Source organism: Delphinapterus leucas, chromosome 11 (genome assembly GCF_059928025.1).
Source record: "Delphinapterus leucas isolate spDelLeu-1000000601 "Yukka" chromosome 11, BTC_Dleu_Yukka2, whole genome shotgun sequence".
Classification (NCBI taxonomy): domain Eukaryota; kingdom Metazoa; phylum Chordata; class Mammalia; order Artiodactyla; family Monodontidae; genus Delphinapterus; species Delphinapterus leucas.
This window is the reverse complement of record NC_143139.1, coordinates 8,689,441-8,714,196: the sequence shown is the minus strand read 5'-3', so window position 1 is coordinate 8,714,196 and position 24,756 is coordinate 8,689,441. Positions and strand designations below refer to the sequence as shown.

At 38.9% G+C, this 24,756-nt stretch overlaps 3 protein-coding genes across 21 annotated transcripts in view; all 3 read left to right on the top strand.

The window, feature by feature from the left end:
• STYK1 (STY kinase 1) overlaps window positions 1-5,219 on the top strand; it is a 56,485-nt gene extending 51,266 nt beyond the window's left edge. For 9 of the 11 annotated variants that reach the window (XM_022577589.3, XM_089920281.1, XM_022577585.3 and 6 more), the window contains one exon: window positions 1,095-5,218. In XM_022577589.3, coding sequence (XP_022433297.1) covers window positions 1,095-1,299 — 205 coding nt within the window. In that variant the 3' untranslated portion in view covers window positions 1,300-5,218. Of the gene's footprint in view, window positions 1-1,094 lie in introns of all 11 variants that reach the window. The other 2 variants (XM_089920285.1, XM_089920284.1) reach the window with 1 other exon arrangement.
• A 3,425-nt stretch (window positions 5,220-8,644) lies between these two features.
• MAGOHB (mago homolog B, exon junction complex subunit) lies at window positions 8,645-21,555 on the top strand. Of its 5 annotated transcripts, XM_089920291.1 has the most exons (6): window positions 9,156-9,263; window positions 9,650-9,731; window positions 11,515-11,573; window positions 12,252-12,362; window positions 14,698-14,780; window positions 19,745-21,555. In XM_089920291.1, the coding sequence occupies exons 3-6, from the start codon at window positions 11,559-11,561 to the stop codon at window positions 19,965-19,967; spliced, it is 432 nt and encodes a 143-aa protein (XP_089776417.1). In that variant the 5' UTR covers window positions 9,156-9,263; window positions 9,650-9,731; window positions 11,515-11,558; the 3' UTR covers window positions 19,968-21,555. The 5 variants fall into 5 exon arrangements, with proteins under 5 accessions (XP_089776415.1, XP_022433289.1, XP_089776417.1 ...); XM_089920289.1 differs by lacking the exon at window positions 9,650-9,731 and having other exon boundaries at window positions 8,645-9,263; XM_022577581.2 differs by lacking the exons at window positions 9,650-9,731; window positions 19,745-21,555 and adding an exon at window positions 16,229-16,585 and having other exon boundaries at window positions 9,086-9,263.
• The window catches only part of LOC111176757 (uncharacterized), a 36,414-nt gene continuing 33,213 nt past the window's right edge, over window positions 21,556-24,756 (top strand). For 2 of the 5 annotated variants that reach the window (XM_022577562.3, XM_022577560.2), the window contains exon 1: window positions 21,561-24,535. The gene's annotated coding sequence lies outside the window, so the exon portion shown is untranslated. Of the gene's footprint in view, window positions 24,536-24,756 lie in introns of all 5 variants that reach the window. The other 3 variants (XM_089920286.1, XM_089920287.1, XM_089920288.1) reach the window with 3 other exon arrangements.

Here is a 24,756-nt window from a genome sequence, read left to right as displayed (position 1 = left end):
TCTCACAGAGTCAAAAAGACACACGTTCAGTCCTAGTCCTACTACTTTACTGTGCGTTGTTTACTTATCTTAAAATAGGTATAATGATAACCCTACCTCAAAATTATTGTGAGGCTACAATGAAATAATGCATGTTAAGTTCCCCTACCATGCCTTTTATAATAAGTAAGTTCTTGGTAAAACATTAGCAGTATTATTAAAGTAGCATCTTCTACAAAGTCTCATCGTACAACATTAAAGAGTGTGGGAAACACAGTGCATGCTGAGGTTTATAAGGAAAGGAATTGAGACTTAAATCTGTAGGAAAGGATATTCAAGGAATTGGGCAGAGCACGAGCAAAGACGGAGTTGGGTGTTACTAACCACATCTAGGGCATAGCAAGACACTGACTTGTCAGGAGGAGAGGGCTTCAGTTAGGCAAGAACTATATGCTAAGAAGCTAGGGGGTGGGATGTTGACTTTATATGGTGAGCAGTGGTAAATCACTGTAGGTTCTTGGGCAGGAATGAGACTTGATGAAGAGTGTTTGAAAACAGGCTATGTTGTAAATTCTCTAGAAACTGGATTGAAGCAAAGACAGATTAAAGGTGGTAAGTACTTCTATCTCGATTAAGGCAATTTCCTGGAGAAGCTAAGTAATAAAGGGGGGGAATGACCTGGATTAAAGGAAGGAACCATCTAATTACATTAGCTGAAATTAGTATGAATCGTATTATTCCATACCTTCTTATTTTCCTTGCTGTAATGTAGCTCATACTGGTAGATAAGTTATAGCAATGGTTTGGAATGATGCAAATTAATAACATGCAAGATGAAATCACTTAAGAGTTTTTGGTAATCTAATGGAAAAAAAACCTGTTCTGTCATACTGATTGTAGTTTAAGAAATATTTAGTCATTCCTTTTATATAAAGGGTCCTGTTGAGAAGATGATATTAAGAGACTTAGCATTAGGAGGATGAGAAGGAACAGTATTCTCTGGGAAGCATGTGGGACACAGCAGTGAGAAGTAGGTTAAAGACTCATAGGTTTCTTTTGTTAAGGTTTGTTAGGAGACGAGACAGTTTCTCTTGTTTCTCTTGTTTTCCTTTCAGGTACGGTCTCATGAAGTCCTGCTGGCGTTGGAGTGAGGACAGCCGCCCCTCACTTAGAGAGCTACACTCACGCCTAGAAACTGCCGCTCGAACTGCAAATGACAAGGCTGTGTTGCAAGTACCAGAATTGGTGGTGCCTGAATTGTACGCAGCTGTGGCAGGCGTCAGCGTGGAGAGTCTCTCCTATAGCTGTAGCATCCTTTGAAGATCCTGGGGCAGCACACATTTTTGGGAGATCATATACTCTTGGAACCAATTCCTCCAAGAACAGAGACAAGACTTTCTAGTGGGACATAAAGGGAGGAATGGGACATGGATCCTGCATCTTCCCCTACATATTTCCCCAGAAACCTGAAATGATGCTAGATGAGGCTGCACACAGCATATACCCTCGAGACTGAGAAGTACAGTTTCATTTCTGTTACCCCAGTCCTGAAGATGCAGGGTAGATGGGATGGACCGCGTCAACGCAAGGGAGGTTTTACAAGTCTGCAGCGTTCGTCGCAGCATGGCACAGATAAGCTGGTCCCTCCCACCACAGGCTGGTTTTCTTTGAAACATGCTTTTATCTAGACTATTATAAGGTCCAGAAAATTGGAATCAAATGAGGGAAGAGAAAGCTGATAAAGGAATTGATGAGAAGAAAATTGAAGGTTCTACTTACTCAGGAGTATAGATGAGGACCAAGGTCATCCTTCAGAGAGAAGGGGGAGGAAGGACATACAGGACTTCATTCCTGGTCCGTTCATGCAGGGCTGAAGGAGAACCATTAAGGAAGACTTCTGAGCTCCCCCTAAGGTGTATATAGGAGAAATATGGCCCCCTTTGATCTAATTCTAAGGTAGGTGAACCCTGTTGGTACTATTTTAACTAGAAGCTGGAGGGGTCATTTCATGATTAAGAACATTCAACATGTACTTTTCAACAGTCTGGCTTCCTGGCCTCTATGAGACTAGGGAGACTGAGCCCAGAGGGTCAATTGGGTCGAGATGAATACACTGTGCATTTAATAAATGGGAAATATGGAAGTCAAGCAAAAGTACTTAGTAGGCAAGGACGTCTTTAAAAGGGCTAGAAAAGGATGTAACCCGAGATGGAAGGATGATAGGTTCCCATTTTCAATCATCCAGTGATCTACTGTGAAACTTATTTCATTAAATTCATATTTATTGAGTGAAAGTAGGCTTTTCAGGTTATACAGTTGCCAAAATCTCTCCAAGAGGGAGGATAACAGTAGATAAATGAAAGCTAATGACAACAGAAAAATTCAAGAGGCAATCTACATTGTCAGAAAAGGGATTCCTCATGCGTGAAAAGGGGATACTACCTACCTCACAGGGTTGTCATGAGGATTGAATGAGAGTATATATTTGTACCATATCTGGCACATACTATGTGCTCAATAAATGTTAATTTCCTTACTCTCATCCTTACTAGCCTAGAATCTTTCATATCTTTTTCATTTAACACCTACGGTGGCCAAGAAGAGGACCTCGGTCTGTCAGTCACACTGCAAGGGAGGACATGCTTAAAGATGATGGGATGGTACAAATACCACTTGACTAAAATGAGGAAGTCGTAATTTTTGTGTGAGTGTGTGGATGATAACAGTCATCTCCTGCTAGTTCAAAATACTGGAAATATCATGATAATGACAGTTCAGTTGAACACGTGGTCTGTGATTTTAAACAATACCTTGGATACTCTAGAAGGGACATCCAAGGCTGCTATAGGAAAATGACTGGCAGTTGAAAAACTTGCAGAAGTTAGAATCCTGATGGAGTCATGATGAGTCGCCCAACTGAATAATGATTCTTGCACCTCTAGGAATACCACAATGACTAGACAGAATTTAAATGCGTGGTAAGCAGCAATAGAGAGAAGGGAGGAAGAATGGCTCAGCACAAAATGATGAAGTCCTATGGAATCTCATTGTTCTCAGCTGTTCATTTAAGTCAAATTTACAAAATATTTATTTATTTATTCAACTATTTTCAAAGAATGGAGTGTTAAGGACAACTGTGCCAGACACTGTGCTAGGTGTTGGATAAAAAGAAACGGAGAGCTTTGGCTTACAGTCTAGAAAGCAAGAGACACTATATACACATTTATGTGGGTATTTGTTAATTACAACTGTGATAAGTGCTGTGAAGAAAAAGTATAGGGTAGTAGAAGGGAGTATAAAATGGGGACCTCCCTGAAAAAACGGCATTTAGACTGAGACCTTAGGGATGGGTGAGTAAGCCTGACAGTGAGGAGAAGAGACTTCCAGTTGAAGGATTATGTATGTGAAAACTCTGAGGCAAGAAAAAACTCAGTTTGAGGAACTGCAAGGAGGCTAGTGGGAGGGAGGTATAGTGAAGTGGGAGGAGAGTGGTGCATGATGAAACTGAGCATTGCTCTTTCACGCTGTATTTTTTTTTTTTTTTGCAAGGGAAATAATGAATTCACCTTTACCAATGATATTCAAAGTAGCACTTGACACTCATCCATCAGGGGTAAATTAGGAATAATAAAAATCAACTCTACCAACAGTCTGGGAATAGATCAGATGATCCAAGAGGGAATACTTCTCAAAATCCCCACCATGTACAAAAATAGACTCAATGGAAAAGAGCAGCTTTTAAAATATGTAAGAGGAAAAAAATGTTAATTCTACAAATAGTTATTCATTGTATACCACACACAAAGGTCAAAGTTAGCTTCTATGGAAGAAATAAAGACAAATCCTGAATGACTCAAGCCTTCAAGTCACTTATTTGGTAGTAAATTGGTTCCCCTCAGTTTTTTAATTACATATCTTTATTAGGAAAAATATTTTGAGCACTCAACCCTACTAAAATTATATAATTTATATATAGATGTACACAGTATAAAATAAATGCAATATAAATTAAAATTGGTAAAATAAAGAAATATTTTTTAATTTTATTGGAGTATAGTTGCTTGAAATAAATCTTATTTTTAAAATATTTTGCTAGTTGTCTCACATTGTATGTTAATGGTTGTTTTGGTAGGAGGCAAAGAAGCAGACAATTGCCATTTTAAACTTTGTTTTTCTGGATATAGGTCTGGAACATTGGATACAGTAATTGTTTATTCAGAGGAAACTGGGTCTTTCCCTCACTTGGCCAGGCTTTTTCCAAAGGAGAATTATATTTCTGGCATTTTTGACTTATCAGCCATACCAGGTATTCCCAAGCTAATGAACGGAAAAAAGAATGAAAATATTTACCATTTAATCAAGTTGAATCCAGGTTAGGGTTTGTTTTATTGTTTTGATTCCCTCCTCTCCCAGTCTTGCTTTTCCAATTTATGCTTTATGGTTAAAAAAAAATTGCAAAATAGCTAGGAACTGAGCAAATGCCCACCTGGAAACCACGTCTCATTGAAACTTGACAATGTAATTCAACTTAGAATAGTCTGAACCAGTAGTTCTCAAATCATGTTCGTGCATAACACTAGTTTTAGGTATTTTCTATTAAAATTGAATAATAATATTTTTCACCATGCTAAAGAAAAAGTTAGTGAATAGAATCTTCTAAATCTTAACCTTGCTGTAACAACTGTTGTTAAATTTTTGCTCTACCATGACTCATTTAAACAAATAAATGTGTATCAAATACAGTAGAAGACTGGGAGAATCACCTATTATGCTCAATTTAGCAGACTGGTTTTACTTGTATTGGAAATAAGAATCAGTGGTTATGTTATGTGTTAGAAGCATATAATATTGTCATATGCTCGATAAATTATTAGTTTGAATAATGGAATTGAATATATCATGTCGTAATAATCTAGCAATAGCTTCAAGTGCTCACTCACCATATATGAACATATTTGAGAAACAATGGTGTGGAAGTTTTGGTGTTTCTGCATGATGGTGGTTTTCTCATTAAAAAAAGTAACTCCAGGGCTTCCCTGGTGGCGCAGTGGTTGAGAGTCCGCCTGCTGACACAGGAGACACGGGTTCGTGCCCGGGTCCGGGAGGATCCCACATGCCGCGTAGCGGCTGGGCCTGTGAGCCATGGCTGCTGAGCCTGCGCGTCCGGAGCCTGCGCTCCGCAACGGGAGAGGCCACAGCAGTGAGAGGCCCATGTACCACAAAAAAAAAAAAAAAAAAAAAAAAAAGTAACTCCACTGAGTGGTTTAAAACAGCGGTCCCCAACCCCTGCGGGGGTGGGGGAGTGGGGGCGCGGTTCCTGTTAAGAACCAGGCCGCACAGCAGGAGGTGAGCCAGCGAAGCTTCATCTGCCGCTCCCCCTCGCTCCGCACTGCTCGCATTACCGCCTGACCATCCCCCTAACCCCGCATCCGTGCAAAAGCTGTCTTCCAAAAAACCGGTCCCTGGTGCCAAAAAGGTTGGGGACCACTGGTTTAAAAGACATATATGGTTAAAACAGAGAAGTCTGCTACAGAAGGGAAGAGAGAAAGGTGGGTGGATGGAATGAAGACTGAAATAGACCATAGTCATTCTGACATTTAAAAACATTTCAATTACCTTAGAATAATTTTTTAGACCATATAATATTCTTGATTTACTACTCTGATCCATTTAATGTAATGAGCTATCCCTAACAGTTTTGGTCTGTAAATACAAAATCAAAACTGTTCAAAAGCTACTGATAAAATAAAGAAAACAAATGAAAACAACAACTATCTTTGGGCTTGCTTGGTGGCGCAGTGGTTAAGAATCCGCCTGCCAGTGCAGGGGACACGGGTTCGAGCCCTGGTCTGGGAAGATCCCACATGCCGCGGAACAACTAAGCCCGTGCGCCACAACTACTGAGGCTGCGCTCTAAAGCCCGCGAGCCCCAACTACTGAGCCTACGTGCCACAACAACTGAAGCCCGTGCGCCTAGAGCCTGTGCTCTGCAACAAGAGAAGTCACCACAATGAGAAGCCCGCTCACTGCAACGAAGAGTAGCCCCTGCTCGCCGCAACTAGAGAAAGCCTGCGCACAGCAACGAAGACCCAATGCAGCCAAATAAATAAATAAAAATTAAAAAACAAAACAAAACTATCTTCTCTAATAATCACAAGAAAATCAGAACATATTTCTGGAAATTGTAAGTAGGAATGATTCGATAATTTTAAATAGTGGGGCAAAAGGCAAAAGAGGTGTGAGGACAGAGCAGACATGAGAGATCAAAGGAAGAGAGAATTTTAGACATAGGAAACATCAGAATATTTAAAAGATGAAATTAACACTTAGAAGAAATAATCATCTCTGACCCTAGCCCTCTGACTTGATTCGTCATCATGAAGTTGAAAGCAATAAACTTAAAAACTTTAATGGGAAATCATTATTTTATCAATGAATAATGTGTATTTGATTAAATCATTAAGCTTCATTTCAGCTGGAGTTTGAAAATGAAATGTTTATTTCTTAATTACTTCACAAGGGTTTTTGAAGCTAACCACAGAGAGATTGCATTAGCAAAGGCAGAAATAGTTCTTCATTTGGCTTCATTTAAGCAGCCCAAACATTTATTTTTATAAATAAACTATGCTGTTACCAGTAAGTATGTCCTAATTTGAAGCCTACAGCCATTGAGATTGAGATTTCTCAATGTTCCAAAAATATTTTCTCTGTTTCCAGCCCATGTAAAAGCATATAAAATGGTTCTTATATAACTTTATTGTCCAAAATGATAGCCACTAGACATGTCTGGCTATTTAAATATTAAGTTCACACAAATTAAATAATATTTAAAAATAAAAATTCAGTTCCTCAGTCTCACCAGCCACATTTCAAGTGCTCAATAGCCATTCAGAAAGTTTCCATAGCTCTGGTGTATAACATCCAAGAAGACCAAAATACACAAATGCTTTATCACTTTCCAATCTTTACGGTGACACAAGAGACGTACAGTTTGGCTTTTTTTTTTCTTTTTTTTTTTTGTTAATTATAGGAAGGATTGAGTAAGTATATTTTCACATTTCATCTTAAAAACAGATAGGGTTAGAGAGGATTAGTCTTGAGCTCAGATGTCTTTTTAGGGGATAAAGACAGTAATTGGTTACAGATAAAAATCTTAACCCTGTGCATTCCATAAGCTCTATTTACACAGTCACAGACCTGGTACCTGTAGCTCTACTTAGGTAAGCGTGAACACTTGGCACATTTGCCAAAAATGGGAAGGAAATGCATTAGGAAATCCAAAGATTGCATGAGGCTCCCTACAAAAAACAAATGGATTACTGCCTATATTTTCAGAGATATTATGGAATATTATGATCAAGTTTCTGTGGATTATTTTTGTGGTAAGTACAGTGACTGACGTATTCCAGTTTGCCTGGGAAGTTCCAGGTTTTAAGACGGAAAGTCCCACATCCTAGGAAACTCCTTGGTCCTGGGCAGACTGGAATGGTTCATCACCCTAGTGATGAGGGATGGTGCTTTATGTTTCTTGTATATTTTCCATAATGGCAGCCTATATTGGAACTGAATAATTTTTCTATATTAACATTTATACAATGGTTAATATAGTTTTCTATATTGACAGTTATACAATTGCTAATACAGACTCAACATAACCTGCTCAGTCTGCTTTTCTGGTTATTCCACTTCCATGAACTTTGTGTTCTAATTATACTGAAATGCTTGGCTTTCCCAAGGCATGCATTGTAACACGACTGCACCTTTGCTCAGGCTATTTGCTTTTCCATCCCTCTGAACATATACTGAATTTACCCAACAAGGTCCAACTCAAATAGCACATCTTGTCACAAGCCTTCCCTGGTACTTCCCCTTTCTTCAACTTCCCCAGTAAAATGACTTGTGTCCTCTGCTATATTACCAGCATTAAAAAAAATTTTTTTTTCCTTATAGCATTTGCTTCCTTGGGCTAATATGTGTCTACATGTTTGTTTCCTAGACTACAAGTGCAAAGGGCTCTTTTTAAATTACCAGTGCCCAACAATTTCTGGCATGTAGGAAATGCCCGTTATAACTCATTATATAATGTTTTATAAATTCTAAATCTTATTTGACATGCATTATCTCATCTGATCTTTTCAACAATTCTTTGAGCTTGACAAAGTTTATTGTAGTCTATTCGTTTGGCTGACGAATAAACAGGCTTAGAGATAGCGTCTTAACCACGGTTAGGTAGAGATACGTGATGGGAACGAATCCCAGGTCTTCTGACTGCCACTCTTTCTACCAAATCCCACTGAAGGTTAAAATCATCCAACAGGCAGGATTATTCTGTGTGTTGGTAAAAGAAAGGTAATGAATAATATCTGAACAATAGGCTTTGTGTAAAGCTCACCGTGCCTTTCCCCATCCTTCAAAACCTATCCTAGATGAGCACTCCTTCCCTTTCCCCGTGTAATTCTATCTGGTAAGAAACGCGGGCTGAACCATTTGATCTTAAGTCAAGGTGCCAAAACTCCAGAGGCCACCAGAGAGTAACCCTTACTGAATAAGTTTTATTATTAAAAGGAATTCTTTTATATCATGACTGCCAGAGATTTTTCAGTTTCAACGTGCCTTTCAAAATTTCAGACCTCCTGTCTGATGAATTCTTTTTACTTTGTCTCTACTACTGGCTTCTAGGTGTCGGATAACTAGCCATCATTGTCCGAAGGGGAAGGCCCGTGTTAGGAATCTAGCAGGAGAAGGGTTTGTATTCCCGATGTGCCATTCTGATCCTGGGATTTCTCTTTACTCACTCCACGAATCAGGGGAATAAGGCCACACCCACCTCACGGATGCCGCGAGAATTAGAGACCCGACAAGTCAGATCGACTGCGAAACCTTAGCTCCAAGCCCGTAACAAATGCTTTCATATTTTCACACTTCTGTGCTTTCCTAATAGAATATGATCTACTGAATTTTGAAAATAATATGCTTCCAACCTAGTAAAGGAAAGTTCAGGTCGTTGCCGCCCGCCCCTTCCCGCGCGCCTCCAACACTCTCACTCGAGTCTCCGCCCGCCCGCTTTCCTCTGGGGGGTCGCAGGAGGCGGAAATGCCGCAGTGACGCGTTTAGCCTGGGCGACTGACGTCACTGCCAGGCGTCCGGCGGCGCGTTGGCTGGGCCTTCGGCGGGCTTTTCGGTGACAAGGATGGCCATGGCCAGCGATTTCTACCTGCGCTACTATGTAGGGCACAAGGGCAAGTTTGGACACGAATTTCTGGAATTTGAGTTTCGGCCGGACGGTAAGCAGAAAAGCGGCCGCGGCAACGAAGGGGAAGCGACGTGGAGAGGCCACGGAGGAGTTGGGGTGGGTGGGCGCGCCTCCGCGGGCTCGCGAGTGTGCAGTAGGGCCGAGGAGCTTAAGGAAAATAGGAAGCGTACATTGGCTTTGTGAATAAAAGAGTAAATTGGTGTCAGTTAATTAAGAAAAGCCGATACTGCCAGATAGTAAAGTTCAGAATCCTAGCATCAGTTCACCGGAAGGGACCTTAAAGGCCCTCTAGTTTATCTGCCTAACACCTGAACGTTTGTGAGAACATCTCCACCACGCGGTGGACGCATGGATGCTTAAAATCTTCCGGTGAGCAGTAAATTTCGGACTGCCCATTCATCTTTTTTATTCATTCAGGCGCTGTATGGAAGGCAAAATGTCGAGAAAAACGAATGAGGCCTGCTCTGAAGCGGGGAGCCCCACGTGTAGAAAAATGAGTGTAATGACGTGTTTGGGGTGCCTAAATACAGTTGTTCCCTATAGGATGCATTAAGACTATAAAGAAGGGGCGTGGTTAGTTCTACATGAAAGAGTCGGCAGTCTTTTTAGAGAAGGTGACAGTTGAGGTGAGTCTTGAAACGAGAGTAGATTTTTTTCTTGGTCTCTGAGGGGAAAAAAAGAGTCAGACTGCAGAGAGCCGTATGAGGTGAAACTGCCTACTGCCCAAGCAAAGTGCAGCAAATTCTGTCTTTGGACAGCTCTGATTCTCCTTAGATGGTTGCACTGTATATTGAATAATTATTGTAACAACGACAGTCCCACTGCATAGACTTTTCATTTTTGAACAGCTCTGATTCTCCTTAGATGGTTGTACTGTATATTGAATTCTTATTGTAACAACGACAGTCCCACTGCATAGACTTTTCTTTTTTGAATGCATATTATGTGCTGGGCAACATGTAAAAACAAAAATTGAAGGGACAGTAACGCATAAGACTCTTTACTTCCCCTCCAGGAGTTATACCTTGGTGGGTGACATAGACATGAAACTAACCGTAAGGCAGTATAGATATTAAGGGCTGTCGTTCATGCTTTGGACAAAGTTCTGTGAAGGCATGAAAGAAAAATTAGGGGAGGATGACATATTAGGAAAGGGGAGGAACGTCGCACATTTCATGTAGAAGTCAGGGTAACTTCGGCTCTGCAATTATTTAGAAACCTTAATCACCTTACCCTCCCTGGTTCTCCCCAAGTCTTTTCTAAATTTAGCTAAGGAGCCAAGTTTACCTGAATTCTCCATCTGTTCTTTCTTTGTGTGATACTGTTTTCAGGGCCTTTGCCTGTGAACAACTTTTAGCTTGTCTGTATCACTTTTAGCCAGTCACTTAAATTAAGTAGTCTAAGATTATCAGGGAAATTTCATTCCAGAGCACTGGTTCTCATCTGCCAGCACACCATTCCACAACCTTTCCATAAGTAATGATGAGTCCCAAAGACTGATTCCTAAGGGCTTCTCCTCCTTAGGATAACCTGTCATTTTACAGGATCAGGGTTACATTATCACATTATATCTGTATCTGGGCAACTGACCAGCCATGAGGAGAAGCAGACATTAGGGAATACATCAAAATTAAATGTAGATCAGGTAACAAACTGGTCAATTTTTATTCAGAAGTTATAGTTTGTGTGCTTCTTAATTACAATTCTAAAACAGTATCATTGCCATAATACATTAATTTGAAGGCAAATAATTAAAAGAACATTTTGGAGTAGTGGGGAAAGCATGTGTATTGGAAGAAGGTAGATCTAGGTCTAAATCTTGTGTGACCCCGGGCAAGTTACTTAACTCTGTTTTCTCAACTATGAATAGGTGAGAGAATAAAACATACTTTTTAGGGTTGTTTTACAGATTAGACTAAATGTTCTGGGTAACTCAGCACCAATAAGACATGTAATGTAAACTTTAGAAGAAGTGTTAGTTCGTTTTTTAGATTCCCTGTCTAGATCATGACATAACTTAAGAAAAATGGGCCTTGAAAATAACCCTCCCATTATATGGAATTGTATTGAAGGCATGGAGTTTAAAAAGTTGACTGGCTTCAACTTCAGCCAACTTAACAGCAAATACATGTTCAGCATTGATCTTATGCCAGGAGGGAGGAAATATTAATAAAAGTAGTAGTATAGAATGATTTTTACCTTCAAAATTGCTTACGATGTCATTTCTTTATATTTTAGCAGTTTTTGCTGTTATAGATTGAATTTTTTTCCACTTCCCACAGGAAAACTTAGATATGCTAACAACAGCAATTATAAAAATGATGTCATGATCAGAAAGGAGGTAAGTTTTTTACAGATGTGTAATTTTTTATATTAAGCCTGTTTCCCTCATGTCTATGTTTTTATTTACATATTTAAAGTACATCTAAGGCTGTAAAGAAGAAGCCGATGTATAGATTGAAAAAGGTTTCTAATTGTAGCATCGATAACAACAAAAGAAGCAATCTGAATATATTAAGTTGTAGTCCCACATTCGAGTGTATCATTTAATTCATTTTATAATTAACTTTGTCTTTTTACTCTATTCATTATTTAAAACTAATTGATAATTATGTTTTAAACACAGTATGAATTTTAAATGAAAGTCTCAAAAGTTAGGTATAAGAAAAAGTTCAAAGCACTAACTGTGATGTGTATTTGTATTTGTCACTGTTCACCTCATAGATTTTGTGTTGACCACTCAGAGGTATTTGAGTCCTGTGTTACAAAGGCAGAATACATGGTTTTAAGATGGGGCTGGTGTTGAGAAGAGGGAAAAATATATTTTAAAGGAAAGGGCAAGAGAGTGAAGAAAAATCGTAGGGAAGAATGATTCTTTCCCATGTTGTACTTTTAGAATCAGAATTAAATTTTTCTTTAATATTCTATTTGAATACTCAGGGTTTGTAACTCTTATTATTGCCTTCTGAGTTGTGTTGAGAAATAGAGAGACACTGAAATTTTTATAACTTGTTTTCAGGCTTATGTACACAAGAGTGTAATGGAAGAACTGAAGAGAATTATTGATGACAGTGAAATTACAAAAGAAGATGATGCTTTGTGGCCTCCCCCTGACAGGGTTGGCCGGCAGGTTTGTATTTAATAATTCTTTAAATGCATAAATACTAAAAATTGTTAATATAATTGTTATGTTTCTCCTTGTTTATTTAGAATAGCTCCTCGTTGAGTCTTGGGTTTTCCATTTAGTAGGCACCTGGTAAATACTTTATAATTTTATTTCACTTTGCGTCATTTTCTGTGCTACCGCCTAGTAGTAAAGGAGTCACTTTAGACATCTTTCTGAACAGTCTTCTCTGCAGCCACCCCAGCTAAAGTTAAGATGTTTCACAGTGTTATGAATGATTGCTATTATTGGTTAATTACTTTTATTAGGAAGTAAAAATAGGTAGGAAAAAACACAAGTGTTTGTTAAATTTGAGAATTAGAATTTTCATTGACTACGTAAAATTCACTTTCGCCAGATTTATAACTTTGAAAGTTCTTACTTGCATCTTTATGCCCCAGAGAGTGATTTGATTGGTTTCTTTGTTCCAACTGACCGTTGCCTTTGCCTCTCATATTCCCTTCAGAAAAATCGATGGGCTGCTGAAGAGCTCTGAAGGCCTAATTTCACTCTGTAGAAAGCCAGTTTGATTTCTGAATTGGGTCTTTTCACCTGTTGGAGAAATGAGATATGACCCCAGGAGGAAGAAACATTTAATTTCGCTTTTGTATATTCCCGAGGATTATACTGTATAACAACTTCTTTGACTAGAAGAAAATGTGGCGAAATCTAATAGATGCTGACTCTCTGTAGCAGTAACTTAACACTTCTCTTTAAAGAAATATTATTTAGGAAAGCAAAGGTAATAGTTAACAGTATTTATTTTATGCACTGCAAACACTTTTAAGAAGTAAATTTAGATCTGTTTGTTTTATACATATATACGTTTGCATTAAAAATAGCAACAAACCTTTTATTATCTCTTTTAGACTCAGGGAGAGAACAGTGTTTTCATCTACCCACTTGATGATGTGTTCATGTGTTTTGGTTAGTGGGGAGGATTACTCATGCTCCAGAAATTGTCTATTGGATCTTTAAGTCAAAGATTTTACGATTGTTTGAGAGTCTCATTTAATTCTCCATTATGTGTGTGCCATAAACTGTACATAATTAGATTTTCTGCTCAAATACATAGCTAGGAGTGTCTTTAAGGTCATCTGTTAATTTAAACTGAAAAATCACTACAGACATAGCCTCTTACTTTTTCATTTTAGATTTGCAGATAAAATATGGAGAAAAATTTATACTTAATTTTGGCACACTAGAAATATCTATATTATGTTATATTTGTTTTTCTAGTTCTTAATTTTAATTGTTTTGTGAAGTCAAAAGAGTATGAATCTCTCAGTCTTAAAGTCCGGGATTCAAATATTAGTACCATCACTTACTAGTGGTTCTACATCAACAGTTTTTTTCCTCTGTTTTATGAGTCTTGGATTTCACATTTGTAAAATTAGGCAAATAAAGCTGACCTGAGAAGGGTAGGCTTTATTAGTCCAATTTTAGGGCTTACAGAGAATGTTTGTAAAGTCCCTGGCCAGGCCCGACACACAGTGGGTGCTGAGTAGTACTGTTATTAATGTGCAGTTTATTTGTAGAGCCTGGTAGAAAGGGTAAATGTGTTTGTATTTATTATATTAAAAATGGGCTTATACCCATATTACTAGTTTTACTCACATAAGAAACATTTCTCTGTCACTCGTAAGTATATCATTCCTTTGATAGCATCATCTTTTTGAGATCTCTGGAAAGCAATTCTTTTTTTTTTCTCTTTTTTTTCGTTATTTCTTTTTTTTTTTAACATCTGCATTTATTTCTATTTATTTATTTATGGCTGCCCTGGGTCTTCGTTGCTGCACATGGGCTTTCTCTAGTTGCGGCGAGCAGGGGCTACTTTTCATTGTGGTTCATGGGCTTCACATTGCTGTGGCTTCTCTTGTTGCGGAGCAGGGGCTCTGGGTGCGCGGGCTTCAGTAGTTGTGGTGCATGGGCTTAGTTGCTCCACGGCATGTGGGTTCTTCCCGGACCAGGGCTCGAACCTGTGTCCCCTGCATTGGCAGGCGGATTCTTAACCACCGTGCCACCAGAGAAGTCCCTGGAAAGCAATTCTTGATTCATTGTAATATTGGGAACACCTGAGGAGCTGATGAGGTTTTTTTTGTTGTTGTTGTTTTGTTCTGTTTTGTTTTTTTTTTTACATAGTTTATAGCTAACAGGTCGTTTCATTTTTGGTTTTTTTTCCCTCCTCTATGATGGCTAGAAAACTTGCAGCTAAAATTGGGACTTCTTGGTAGCAAGAATACATATATCTTGTGGGATGGATTTTTATATTAACTACATTTCTCTGTTTTATTTTTTTCAGGAGCTTGAAATTGTAATTGGAGATGAACACATTTCTTTTACCACATCAAAAATAGGTTCTCTTATTGATGTCAATCAGTCAAAGTGAGTATGTTAAAGCATTTTGACTAAATTGACATAATTTATTAGAGGGGCTCATTTTAGAACTATAGCCAGTTTGGTAAGATTATTTTAATTGCAACCTGTATCAGTTCATTATGTATATGTAATCCTCATTTTTATAGTAGTGGAGACTTGTTATCAAAGAAGTTAGCGTTATATTTTACTGATTGCCAAAAATAATCTTAATCTGGACACAGCATCACAAAATTTAAAAGAAGTCCTTATTGGATTTATCAGCCTTATTAGTCCCATATAACATAATTCTCCTCCTTGGTTTTAATACTTGAAAGAAATGGAAAAAGCCCCAGTATAGCTTAAGTATGGCTTTAGCTACCTGTGTCTTCCCAAGCTTTGTAAGTGCGGTACCACATAACCATTGTCTGAAAAATCTCTCTGCCTCCAATTATTTCTTTCCACTCTTTCCCCTCAAAATGTTCTTATAGTGTCTTTTTCCTATCCCCCTAAATTGTAATAACTTATTTGTTTGCTTAACTGGCTTCAGTGTAAGCTCTCTGAGAACCTTGCCATATCTCAAAGTTAGTGCCATGCCTGGCACACCATAGGTGCTTTATAATCTATAGAGGAAAGGAGAAAGGAATTAATGCATAACTACTGGATACAAAAGGCTATGTTCATGTATGAAGACTGGCGAGATACTTTTAAACTATCACATCTATTTTCCCATAGTTGGTGAGGATGTGGCATTTGTATCCTACTGGGATTGTAAATTGTTACAGTGTTTTTTGGAAAGCAATTTGATAATATGCATCAAAAGCTGTGAATATTTTTCATTTATCTTTGTCCAACTGATTTCATTTCTGAGCATCCATCTATCCTGGGAAATACTCTGAAATAATGAAAAAACTTTATTATTCATAAAGATGTTCATTAAAACCTTAGTGATAATTGGGAAAAAAATCCAAATGCTAACAAGGAGAGATTTGCTAAATTAATTAAAAATTATTTGTGACCTTTTTTTAATGTAATGGAAAAAGTAATGTTTAAAAGGCCACAGTAAATGATTTTAATTATGAAAAATATTCTTAGAGAAATACCAAAATATTTATAATTATTCCATGAGGAATGACATTATATAGTATTGAGTTTCTTTTTTCTATCTTTATAATTTTATTTGCTTAAACATTTTTGTGATGCATAAATGTTATTTTTTATAAGGAAATAAACACTTTAAATATGAAATGAATACTGATGAAGAAATTTATGTATTTTTTTCTTACAGAAAAGGTAGAGATGGGAATTGTTCAGGTTATCCATTTTAGTTATCAGAAAATGCTTTCTTTCTCCTCAGAATTCCTTTAACGTAATTGTTTTAGGTTTTTGGTCTTTGTTTTGTTTTAGGAATTAATTTGTACTATTATGTTGTTTCATTTTAGGAAGAAAAAAGTAACTTTTATCTTTTTAAATTTTAGGGATCCTGAAGGCCTTCGAGTATTTTACTATTTGGTACAGGACCTGAAATGTTTAGTTTTTAGTCTTATTGGATTACATTTCAAGATTAAACCAATCTAAATTGTTTTTTGAAACTGTGTTTATATTTAATTAAGGGATGGGTGAGGGAGGGTTTGCCATTTATGATATTGGGGTTTTTATGAATGAGAAGCAAGCTTTTTTTGTATGCAAACTGAAAATAAGAGAATACATAAACAGGCTTAATGATTATCTTCACCTGGGTCCAAGTGGATTGGACAGTCCCCACACACATTAAATTCTGTAAATAAAAGCCACCTTTATTGAAATTTTGCTCCAATAAAACATATCAAAGCCTGGATGGAGAGTGCATTTTTTCCTTCAGGAGGCTGTATCTCTGATTCATTTTAAAGATAAAAATTGTTCTAGTAGGTGCATTCTATGGCAGAGGGTCTTTCACGTAGAAACATGTAGCCAGATTCCCATCCATTTAAAGGCAATTGTAGATCTTCCCTTGTTTCTACCATACCTGATGGGATTTAATTTTTTGGTGCTTATAGAAGTTGTTTGTAGAAGGTTTTGGATTTTTTACATTTGTCACAAACCCCTCAGGGGTCATTCACATTTAAATGTTTTTGTATAAGCTGTGATTTCCTCAAGGTTACGAAGGTAAAGTCAGTACCCCAAATTAGGCACATCTTTTATTATGCCCCTGTTTCCATTATTTCACAATGTATATATTTTGTATATCTGTGGGAAGTAAATGAGTTCTCAGCTCTAAAAATTATTTAAAATTTAGACTTATGTGTATATGTGTGTGTGTATGTATTTATATCCTAACTCCTAATGAACACATCCCAGTCATATTTCTCAGTTCCCTTCAACCTCTTTCTGATAGACCTGATTACTTCTCCTGTTAGTAGCTAATGCCCTGATTTCTGTTACTTTTCCATCTGAACCTTCACTCTAAAAGTATGCAGGCCTGTTAGTCATCATCCGCTTTGCCCAGGGGCCTTAGGGTGGAAGAATTGGTGTCTGAAGGCTCACGGGGCTCCTGAGCAGCTATGGCCAGTAAACTGTGCGATAATAGAGATGTTCTGTATCTGAGCAGTCCAATAGGGTAGCCACTGGATACTACATGTGGCTACTGAGTACTTGAGATGTGGCTAATATAACTGAATTTATAGTCCTGTTTAATTAAAAATATTTTCCACCATTTTATTATGAAAAATTTCCAACGTAGAAAACTTGAAAGAATTGTAAAATGAACACCCATATGCCAATCTAGATTCTATAATTAACATTTTTCATTTACTGTAATAAGTCTGTTATAAGTCATATCGTTGATTTCTCACTTATGGGTGGAATAACTAGTATAATTGGTGTCAATAAACTTATTTTTATTTTTTTATAAATTTATTTATTTATTATTTTTGGCTGCCTTGGGTCTTTGCTGCATGCGAGCTTTCTCTAGTTGCGGTGAGCGGGGGCTACTCATTGTTGTGGCTCGCGGGCTCTGGAGTGCAGGCTCAGGAGTTGTGGCGCACGGGCTTAGTTGCTCCATGGCATGTGAGATCTTCCTGGACCGGGGCTCGAACCCGTGTCCCCTGCACTGGCAGGCGGATTCTTAACCACCGTGCCACCAGGGAAGTCCCCAATAGACTTTTTTTAAGTGCTATTTAATTTTTATTAAATTTAGATAGCCAGATGAGGTTTGTGGCTACCCTTTGGACAGTGTAGCTCTAGAGCATGGCTTGGAAGCTTGTTTACCTTGGAGTGCTTCTGGTCCTTTGCATTGCATTAAAATGCGTGGCCATCCTCTTCGGGTTTGCCATGGAAAGTCACCTGATCTCCAGATTGCCACTGTGCAAGACTGCTGTCACCCCCTTGAGGTCTCTTATATGAAAATAAGCATTTCTGTTCAAGCTGTAGACCTTGATGGAGCTAGATGTCAACCTCAAGGAGAAAACTGTGGGCCCACGATTTTGGTTGCTCCTCAAAATAATCATTCTGTGGCTCCTATTGAATAAGGCAATCCACTCAAGACTGAGCAAGACTGGGGAGAAATAGTCCTTGGGTTAGAAAATTTTTGATATGTTAACTCTGTCCTCATTCTTAACTTCCCCCTAGTGCTGATTTACTTATGGTCTATCTTCACTATCTACTAAGGTTCTCGTATTCAAACCGAGATTGGAGAATAGGTCATTAGGATAAATATTTTATATTTTCTCTGATATTCTTGTCATTTTTGAACTGGCTCTTGCTTGATTGTAAGTGGCTGGTGGAAAACGAGCATTAAAAATTAAATTTTGTACAGCACTAGTTTTATGTGAAACAGGATTTTTATAGCACTCAGGTCAGCAGATACATGTCTCCACCTCTCACTCCCCCCATAATAAAGAGACCTCTTTAAATAAATTTCTTTTTTATTTTTGGCTGAGTTGGGTCTTTGTTGCTGTGCACGGGCTTTCTCTAGTTGCTGTGAGCGGGGGCTACTCTTCGTTGCGGTGTGAGGGCTTCTCATTGCGGTGGCTTTTCTTGTGGAGCACGGGCTCTAGGCACGTGGGCTTCAGTAGTTGTGGCTTTTGGGCTTCAGTAGTTGCGGCACACGGGCTCAGTAGTTGTGGCTCATGGGCTCTAGAGCACAGGCTCAGTAGTTGTGGCGCACGGGCTTAGTTGCTCCACGGCATGTGGGATCTTCCCAGACCAGGGCTCGAACCCATGTCCCCTTCATTGGCAGGTGGATTCTTAACCACTGCATCACCAGGGAAGCCCTAAATTTACTTTTCAAGTGTTGATTTTGTGCCTCATCCCTTTATTTGCCCCTTCATGGGATGGAGTGTCACTACCCAGCATCTAACACAGTCTTTTCTATGTAGTAAGTGCTTTGTAAACATTTTTTCAGCATTTTATTGTCTTTTATATTTACCGCCTTCAGATTATTTGTCTTTGTAACTTAGTCTGAGGTGTAAGAGATTCATTTCTGTCACTATGGATACCTTTCATTACCATGAATTTTTCAAATGCACATACTCATACCACAGAGTTGTATATTCGAACACATTGGATAAGGATGTGTCTTTTGGGTGTGGCCCAACTGTGATCCTAAGTTCTGTGTATAGTCTGATTTCCTCAATCAAAGCAACCAATACAGCACAGCAAAGAGGACGGGTGAGAATCGGGGTGATCCGTCAGGCGGTACCATTCTATTTTATTTATATATATTTGTTTACAAAATATACTTTATTTTTTAAATTATAGATTAACAAAAAATTGAAAAGGTAGCACAAAGAATTCCCATATGCCCCCCACCCAGTTTCCCCCATGCCCCTCTTTTACATGAATGTAATACAAACTATGCATTATTATATTTCTCTTTTCTTATTGTGCCTACATGTGCCTATTCCTACTGTGCCCCAATAATCATTGTAGATAGAGAAATAGATATTTAATATTATAAATTGGGGAGTGGAAATCTGTAGTATTGCCCTAGTAACACCACCTTAACTTCGCTTGAGGTCAAGAAAGCCTTTGAGTGACATAACCCATGGAAAGCTGAAAGCTGACCAGCCTCTGGTGGAATTTGACCTTCTGGGGAGGACTACCAGGTGGGTAAATGGTGGTGTCTCTGCCATGAAACCAACGCTAAATCTGGAACTTTTTCTAAGGGTCAAGGATAGCGGGACATGGTGGAAAGAGTTGCTTAATGTCAAATGTTTAAACCTCTGGTCTTTGAAGTAAAGGGTTGTGCTAAATAATCTTTAATGTTTCCTCTTAGCCATAGTAACATATGAGGCAGAGATTTAAAAAAAAAAAAAAAGTGCCTAATATGAAAGAAAAACCAGGTTTTGTGCCTCTTCTTACTGTTAAAAGTACAAGTAGATATTTCATTGATATCAGGCTGAATCTATTCATGTGGGCATTTAAAATATGAATATAGGGGCTTCCCTGGTGGCGCAGTGGTTGAGAGTCAGCCTGCTGATGCAGGGGACACGGGTTCGTGCCCTGGTCTGGGAGGATCCCACATGCCGCGGAGCGGCTGGGCCCGTGAGCCATGGCCGCTGAGCCTGAGCGTCCGGAGCCTGTGCTCCGCAACGGGAGAGGCCACAACAGTGAGAGGCCGGCATACCGCAAAAAAAAAAATAATAATAATAATGAATATACATGAGATTATTTTATGTATCCTATTGTTAGACTACTTTGTTTTCATTTGAAATGTGTGAGACCTGTGAACATGGGTTGTGCTGCAAGTTCAACGACTGATCCATATGATTTTTTAAAAAAAACTTTTTTTAGAGCAGTTTTAGGTTCACAGCAAAATTGAGAGGGAAGTACAGAGATTTCCTGTATATTCCCTGCCCCCCCCACATGCATAGCTTCCCCCATTATCAACATCTCCCACCAGAGTGGTACATTCGTTTCAACTGATGAACCTACATTATTAGGTTTCACTCTTGGCCGTGTACATTCTATAGGTTTGGAAAAAATGTATAATGATGTATCCATTATTATGGTATCATAGAGTGTATTTTCACTACCCTTAAAATCCTCTGTCTATTCGTTTCTCTCTATCCTCAACAGCTGGCAACTTCTATTTACTGGCTCCATAGTTTTGCCTTTTCCATAAAGTCATATAGTTGGAATCATACAGTCTGTAGCCTTTTCAGACTGCCTTCTTTCACTCAGTAATACACATTTAAGGTTCCTCCATGTCTTTTCATGGCTTGATAGCTCATTTCTTTTTAAGGCTGAATAATATTCCATTGTCTAGATGTACCACAGTTTGTTTATCCATTCACCTACTGAAGGACATCTTAGTTGCTTCCAAGTTTTGGCCATCCTAAATAAAGCTGCTATAAACATGTGTGTTCAGGTTTTTGTGTGGACCTTAAGTTTTTTGATTATTTTAATAATTGGTTTCCTAGCATTATATGGCAATGAGCTAGATTGAAAATCCAAAAAAATTAATAAAAATAACAAAGGTAAATGAATGATTTGAGGATGAGCTTAGAGTCCAAACCATGTGATACAGTGGCAAGAACACTGAAGAACTGAAATTCTTCATTATGGCACTACTTCACAGAACTATTTTCCCTTTCGACCTGTGAATAGGCTTTATCCCTTAGTGGCACAGAGTCTGAATAGTTATCCAAAATCCTTTTATTTGTTTTTTTTTTGCCATTATTTTTTCATGCTTTCTTATTTCCTCAGGTGTTCTCATTTATTTAGAAGTTGGAGGAAGGTTGCTTCCTGTTTGATTGGCTGCTGGAGACCAGCTGGGACAATAGAGAAATTCTCTAGACCATTAGAATAGATTTTATCGTCAAAGAAGGAGGACAGGGCTTCCCTGGTGGCGCAGTGGTTGAGGATCTGCCTGCTAATGCAGGGGACACGGGTTCGAGCCGTGGTCTGGGAGGATCCCACATGCCGCGGAGCAACTAGGCCCGTGAGCCACAACTACTGAGCCTGCGCGTCTGGAGCCTGTGCTCTGCAACAAGAGAGGCCGCGATAGTGAGAGGCCCGTGCACCGCGATGAAGAGTGGCCCCCGCTTGCCACAACTAGAGTAACCCCTCTCTCAGAAACGAAGACCCAACACAGCAAAAATAAATAAATTAATAAACTCCTACCCCCAAAATCTTCTTTAAAAAAAAAAAAAGAAGGACAAAGTAGCTAATTAGGGAAACAGGAAACCTCAAACAACGTGTTCTTTTGAGTTTTTACTGTAAGAGCCAGGAAATTTCATATGGCTCAGTGGCATAAAGGTTAGGCATTAGGACAAATAGCCATGGAGGGGGGAACCTGGCCAGGTGAGGTTACTCCTCCCGATAAGAGAGATAAAGACCATCTTCCCCTGGGATCTGGTGGTGGTTCTTGAAGCCTTCACTTCAGGCTGGGACAGGAAGAACAGCCTGCTGCTGTGAAATGATAAGCCATTGAGGTTTGAAGGTGTGACTAGGAGCTGTGTGCTAAGCCTCTAGCTGATGAAGTTAATATCAGCAGGAAGGGACGGGTAAAAGGTGTGGTTTCCTAAATGAAGAATGCCTTTAAGCAGCTAGGAAGTAAGTGAATGCTTTATGTATTCATGTTGTGTATGTGTTATCTGTGTTTTGCACAAAAGTGAATTTGGAAGACAATGTACAGGAACATTCAAAACGTTCTTCAGACTATTCATCTTTCTGTTTTCTTAAGGAGTGGGTGTGATAGATGAAGTTTAGTGCTTCCATTTTGTGCTTCTTTGACCAAATGGCAATGCTATAGGAGTTTCAGTTAGTCCTGTCTGAAGTTGCTGCTGTTATCTTCTGATGCTGGTTTGAGTTCTTATTTAAGAAGGGATTTGCCTTTCCCAGAAATCAGAGCTTCGTAATAAAAAGAAACTGGAGCTTAGAGGGAGCAGCTACACAGTTTGGCTTTCCCATTATTAATCTCATGATGTCTCTCTACGAAACTATGAAAAATCTAGATTTTGTAGTCAGTTCTTACCTTTAACCACCTTGTTCATCAAGGGCACATGTAGGCCTCATATCTCTTCTATGTGCTACAGTTAGAATAACGAATGGGACCGATGTTCTCATGGTATGGAGTTTATACAGAGGAAACAGACAACTATGTAAGTGTAAAAATATGTTCTGCCCCCGTCTCAGCCTCCATCATGAGAGCTATCCACCCTCTTACCAGCTATGAGCATGTAAAACAAAAGAGAAAAAAAGCTCAACATGACCAATATCTCCATGGGGCGGTAAGACATAAAATAACCAGATCTGAGGTCGTGGAATGCCTTTTTCTATAGAGGCAGTGGGATGCTGCCATGTCTCCCAGCTCCTACATTGTGTTAATATGCACCGCCTTCACCCCCCGCCCCCCCCCCCCCGCCCAGCCCCGCTTCCTTCTAAGCATCTACACTCCTGGCTCAGTGTGTCAGCATTTCTGTATTGCAGTCCTGGCTCTTTCACTATTCATAGACCCCTCGAAGAAAGAGAAAAAAATGAATATTTACTTATTTTTGAAGTCTAAGAAATCCTAGCTGTAGTGCTAATCTAATTGAATTCTTCCAGATACATAAAGTGAGTGACATTCTTATTGAACGTGTGAAGAAACAGGCTGAAGATTTGGAGTGACAAGTTCAAATTTTTACAGCTAGAAAGGATTTGAATCTTGGACTTCAAATAATAGTATTTAACGTTTCATGAACATTAGCATTAGGTCTGGTTAGCACTTTATATACCCTACAATCTTGGGAAGCAAAAGCACTATTTTACTTTCGTCGAATCTGAGGTTTAAAAAAGTGAAGTGACTTGCCTCAAGTCACACATAGAAGTGAGGGCTGGTATTTCAAGCCAGATCTGCCCGGTTCCAGAATTCACGCTTGGTGGCAAGAGATTAGTTGAAAATCCAGGCTCTTCTGAATCCAAAGCCCATCTGTGCTCTGTGTATTCAATCAGGCCTGATTTTAAACATGGGTCAAGAATTAGCAATAATGTGTTCTTTGGTAAGTCAATTACCTTCTTAACATTAGTTTCTTCATTTGTAAGAGGGGGATGATAGTAAGTAGCTGTCAGTTGGGAGGTTTCAATATGGTTATACACACAGCAGTCCTCCAGCAAATGATGGCATCTATCTCTGCCACCTTTTGACAACCATTACTATTTCTTCCACCCCTACTCCCTACGTTCTCTCAGCTGACTTCATTCGTTCATTTCTGGCATTGGGATTGAGGGCTCGGGATCTTTCTGTTTTGAGATTGACAAAGTCAATCCAGGATGAGGGTAAAGAGAGAAGATGCACAGCAGTCAAAGTGTTCCTGAAGTGTCTAGACTCCACTCATGAAACTTTGTGTGATTGAATTAAATTAGTCCCTGGGAGGTAATTCACCTGACTGCCTGCCCATGATGACAGGTGGCAGACTCAATGGTGATTCTGAGATTAAGAATTGCATCGGAGGATAGGGGTGGGTCAGCTGACAGCCAGACAACAGGCGGCATAACCTAGTGGTGGTGGGGGGGGTCCTAGTGGTCAGAACATTCCGTAGACTGTGTTTGTAAAGTAGTTTGGAAGAGACGTGGGAGGTGAAGAATGGGGATGCCTTCTAAAGGGTGATGGTTAGTTGTGGCTGGAGGTTGGTAAGGGAAGAAAAGAATAAGCAAGGAATGTGGTTAGAACCTGGTGAAATAGGGCTGGGTTTGTCTCTGCATAATCAATTTCACCTTATGTTTCCCACCTCACTCCTCTTCCCCCACAGGGTCTGGCTCATAGAAACAGACTTATAGAAATGAATTTCTTTTCACTGGAAGATTATAGGTCTTCACGTGAGGTAAGATTCGTGGATGAAACTCAAGTAGAAGAATAATTCACCAGTATTTCTTAAAAATATCAAATGTGAACACTTTCACACTAGTGTTGTATAAATGGGAACAACTTTTCTGGAGGGCATTTGGTAATATGTATCAAAGTTCTTTAATGTATATATCCCTTGGCCCCATAATTTCTTGTTTAAAATTTTTTTCCTAAGGAAATATTTGAAAGTACAGGACA

What these genes read in the sequence shown, in the direction of transcription:
- MAGOHB (XM_089920289.1), top strand. Translation starts at nt 9,170, where the DNA reads ATGGCCATGGCCAGCGATTTCTACCTGCGCTACTATGTAGGGCACAAG. An exon ending in ATGTCATGATCAGAAAGGAG is followed by an intron (nt 11,574 to 12,251) that starts GTAAGTTTTTTA and finishes ACTTGTTTTCAG; the next exon opens with GCTTATGTACACAAGAGTGT. An exon ending in CTGACAGGGTTGGCCGGCAG is followed by an intron (nt 12,363 to 14,697) that starts GTTTGTATTTAA and finishes TATTTTTTTCAG; the next exon opens with GAGCTTGAAATTGTAATTGG.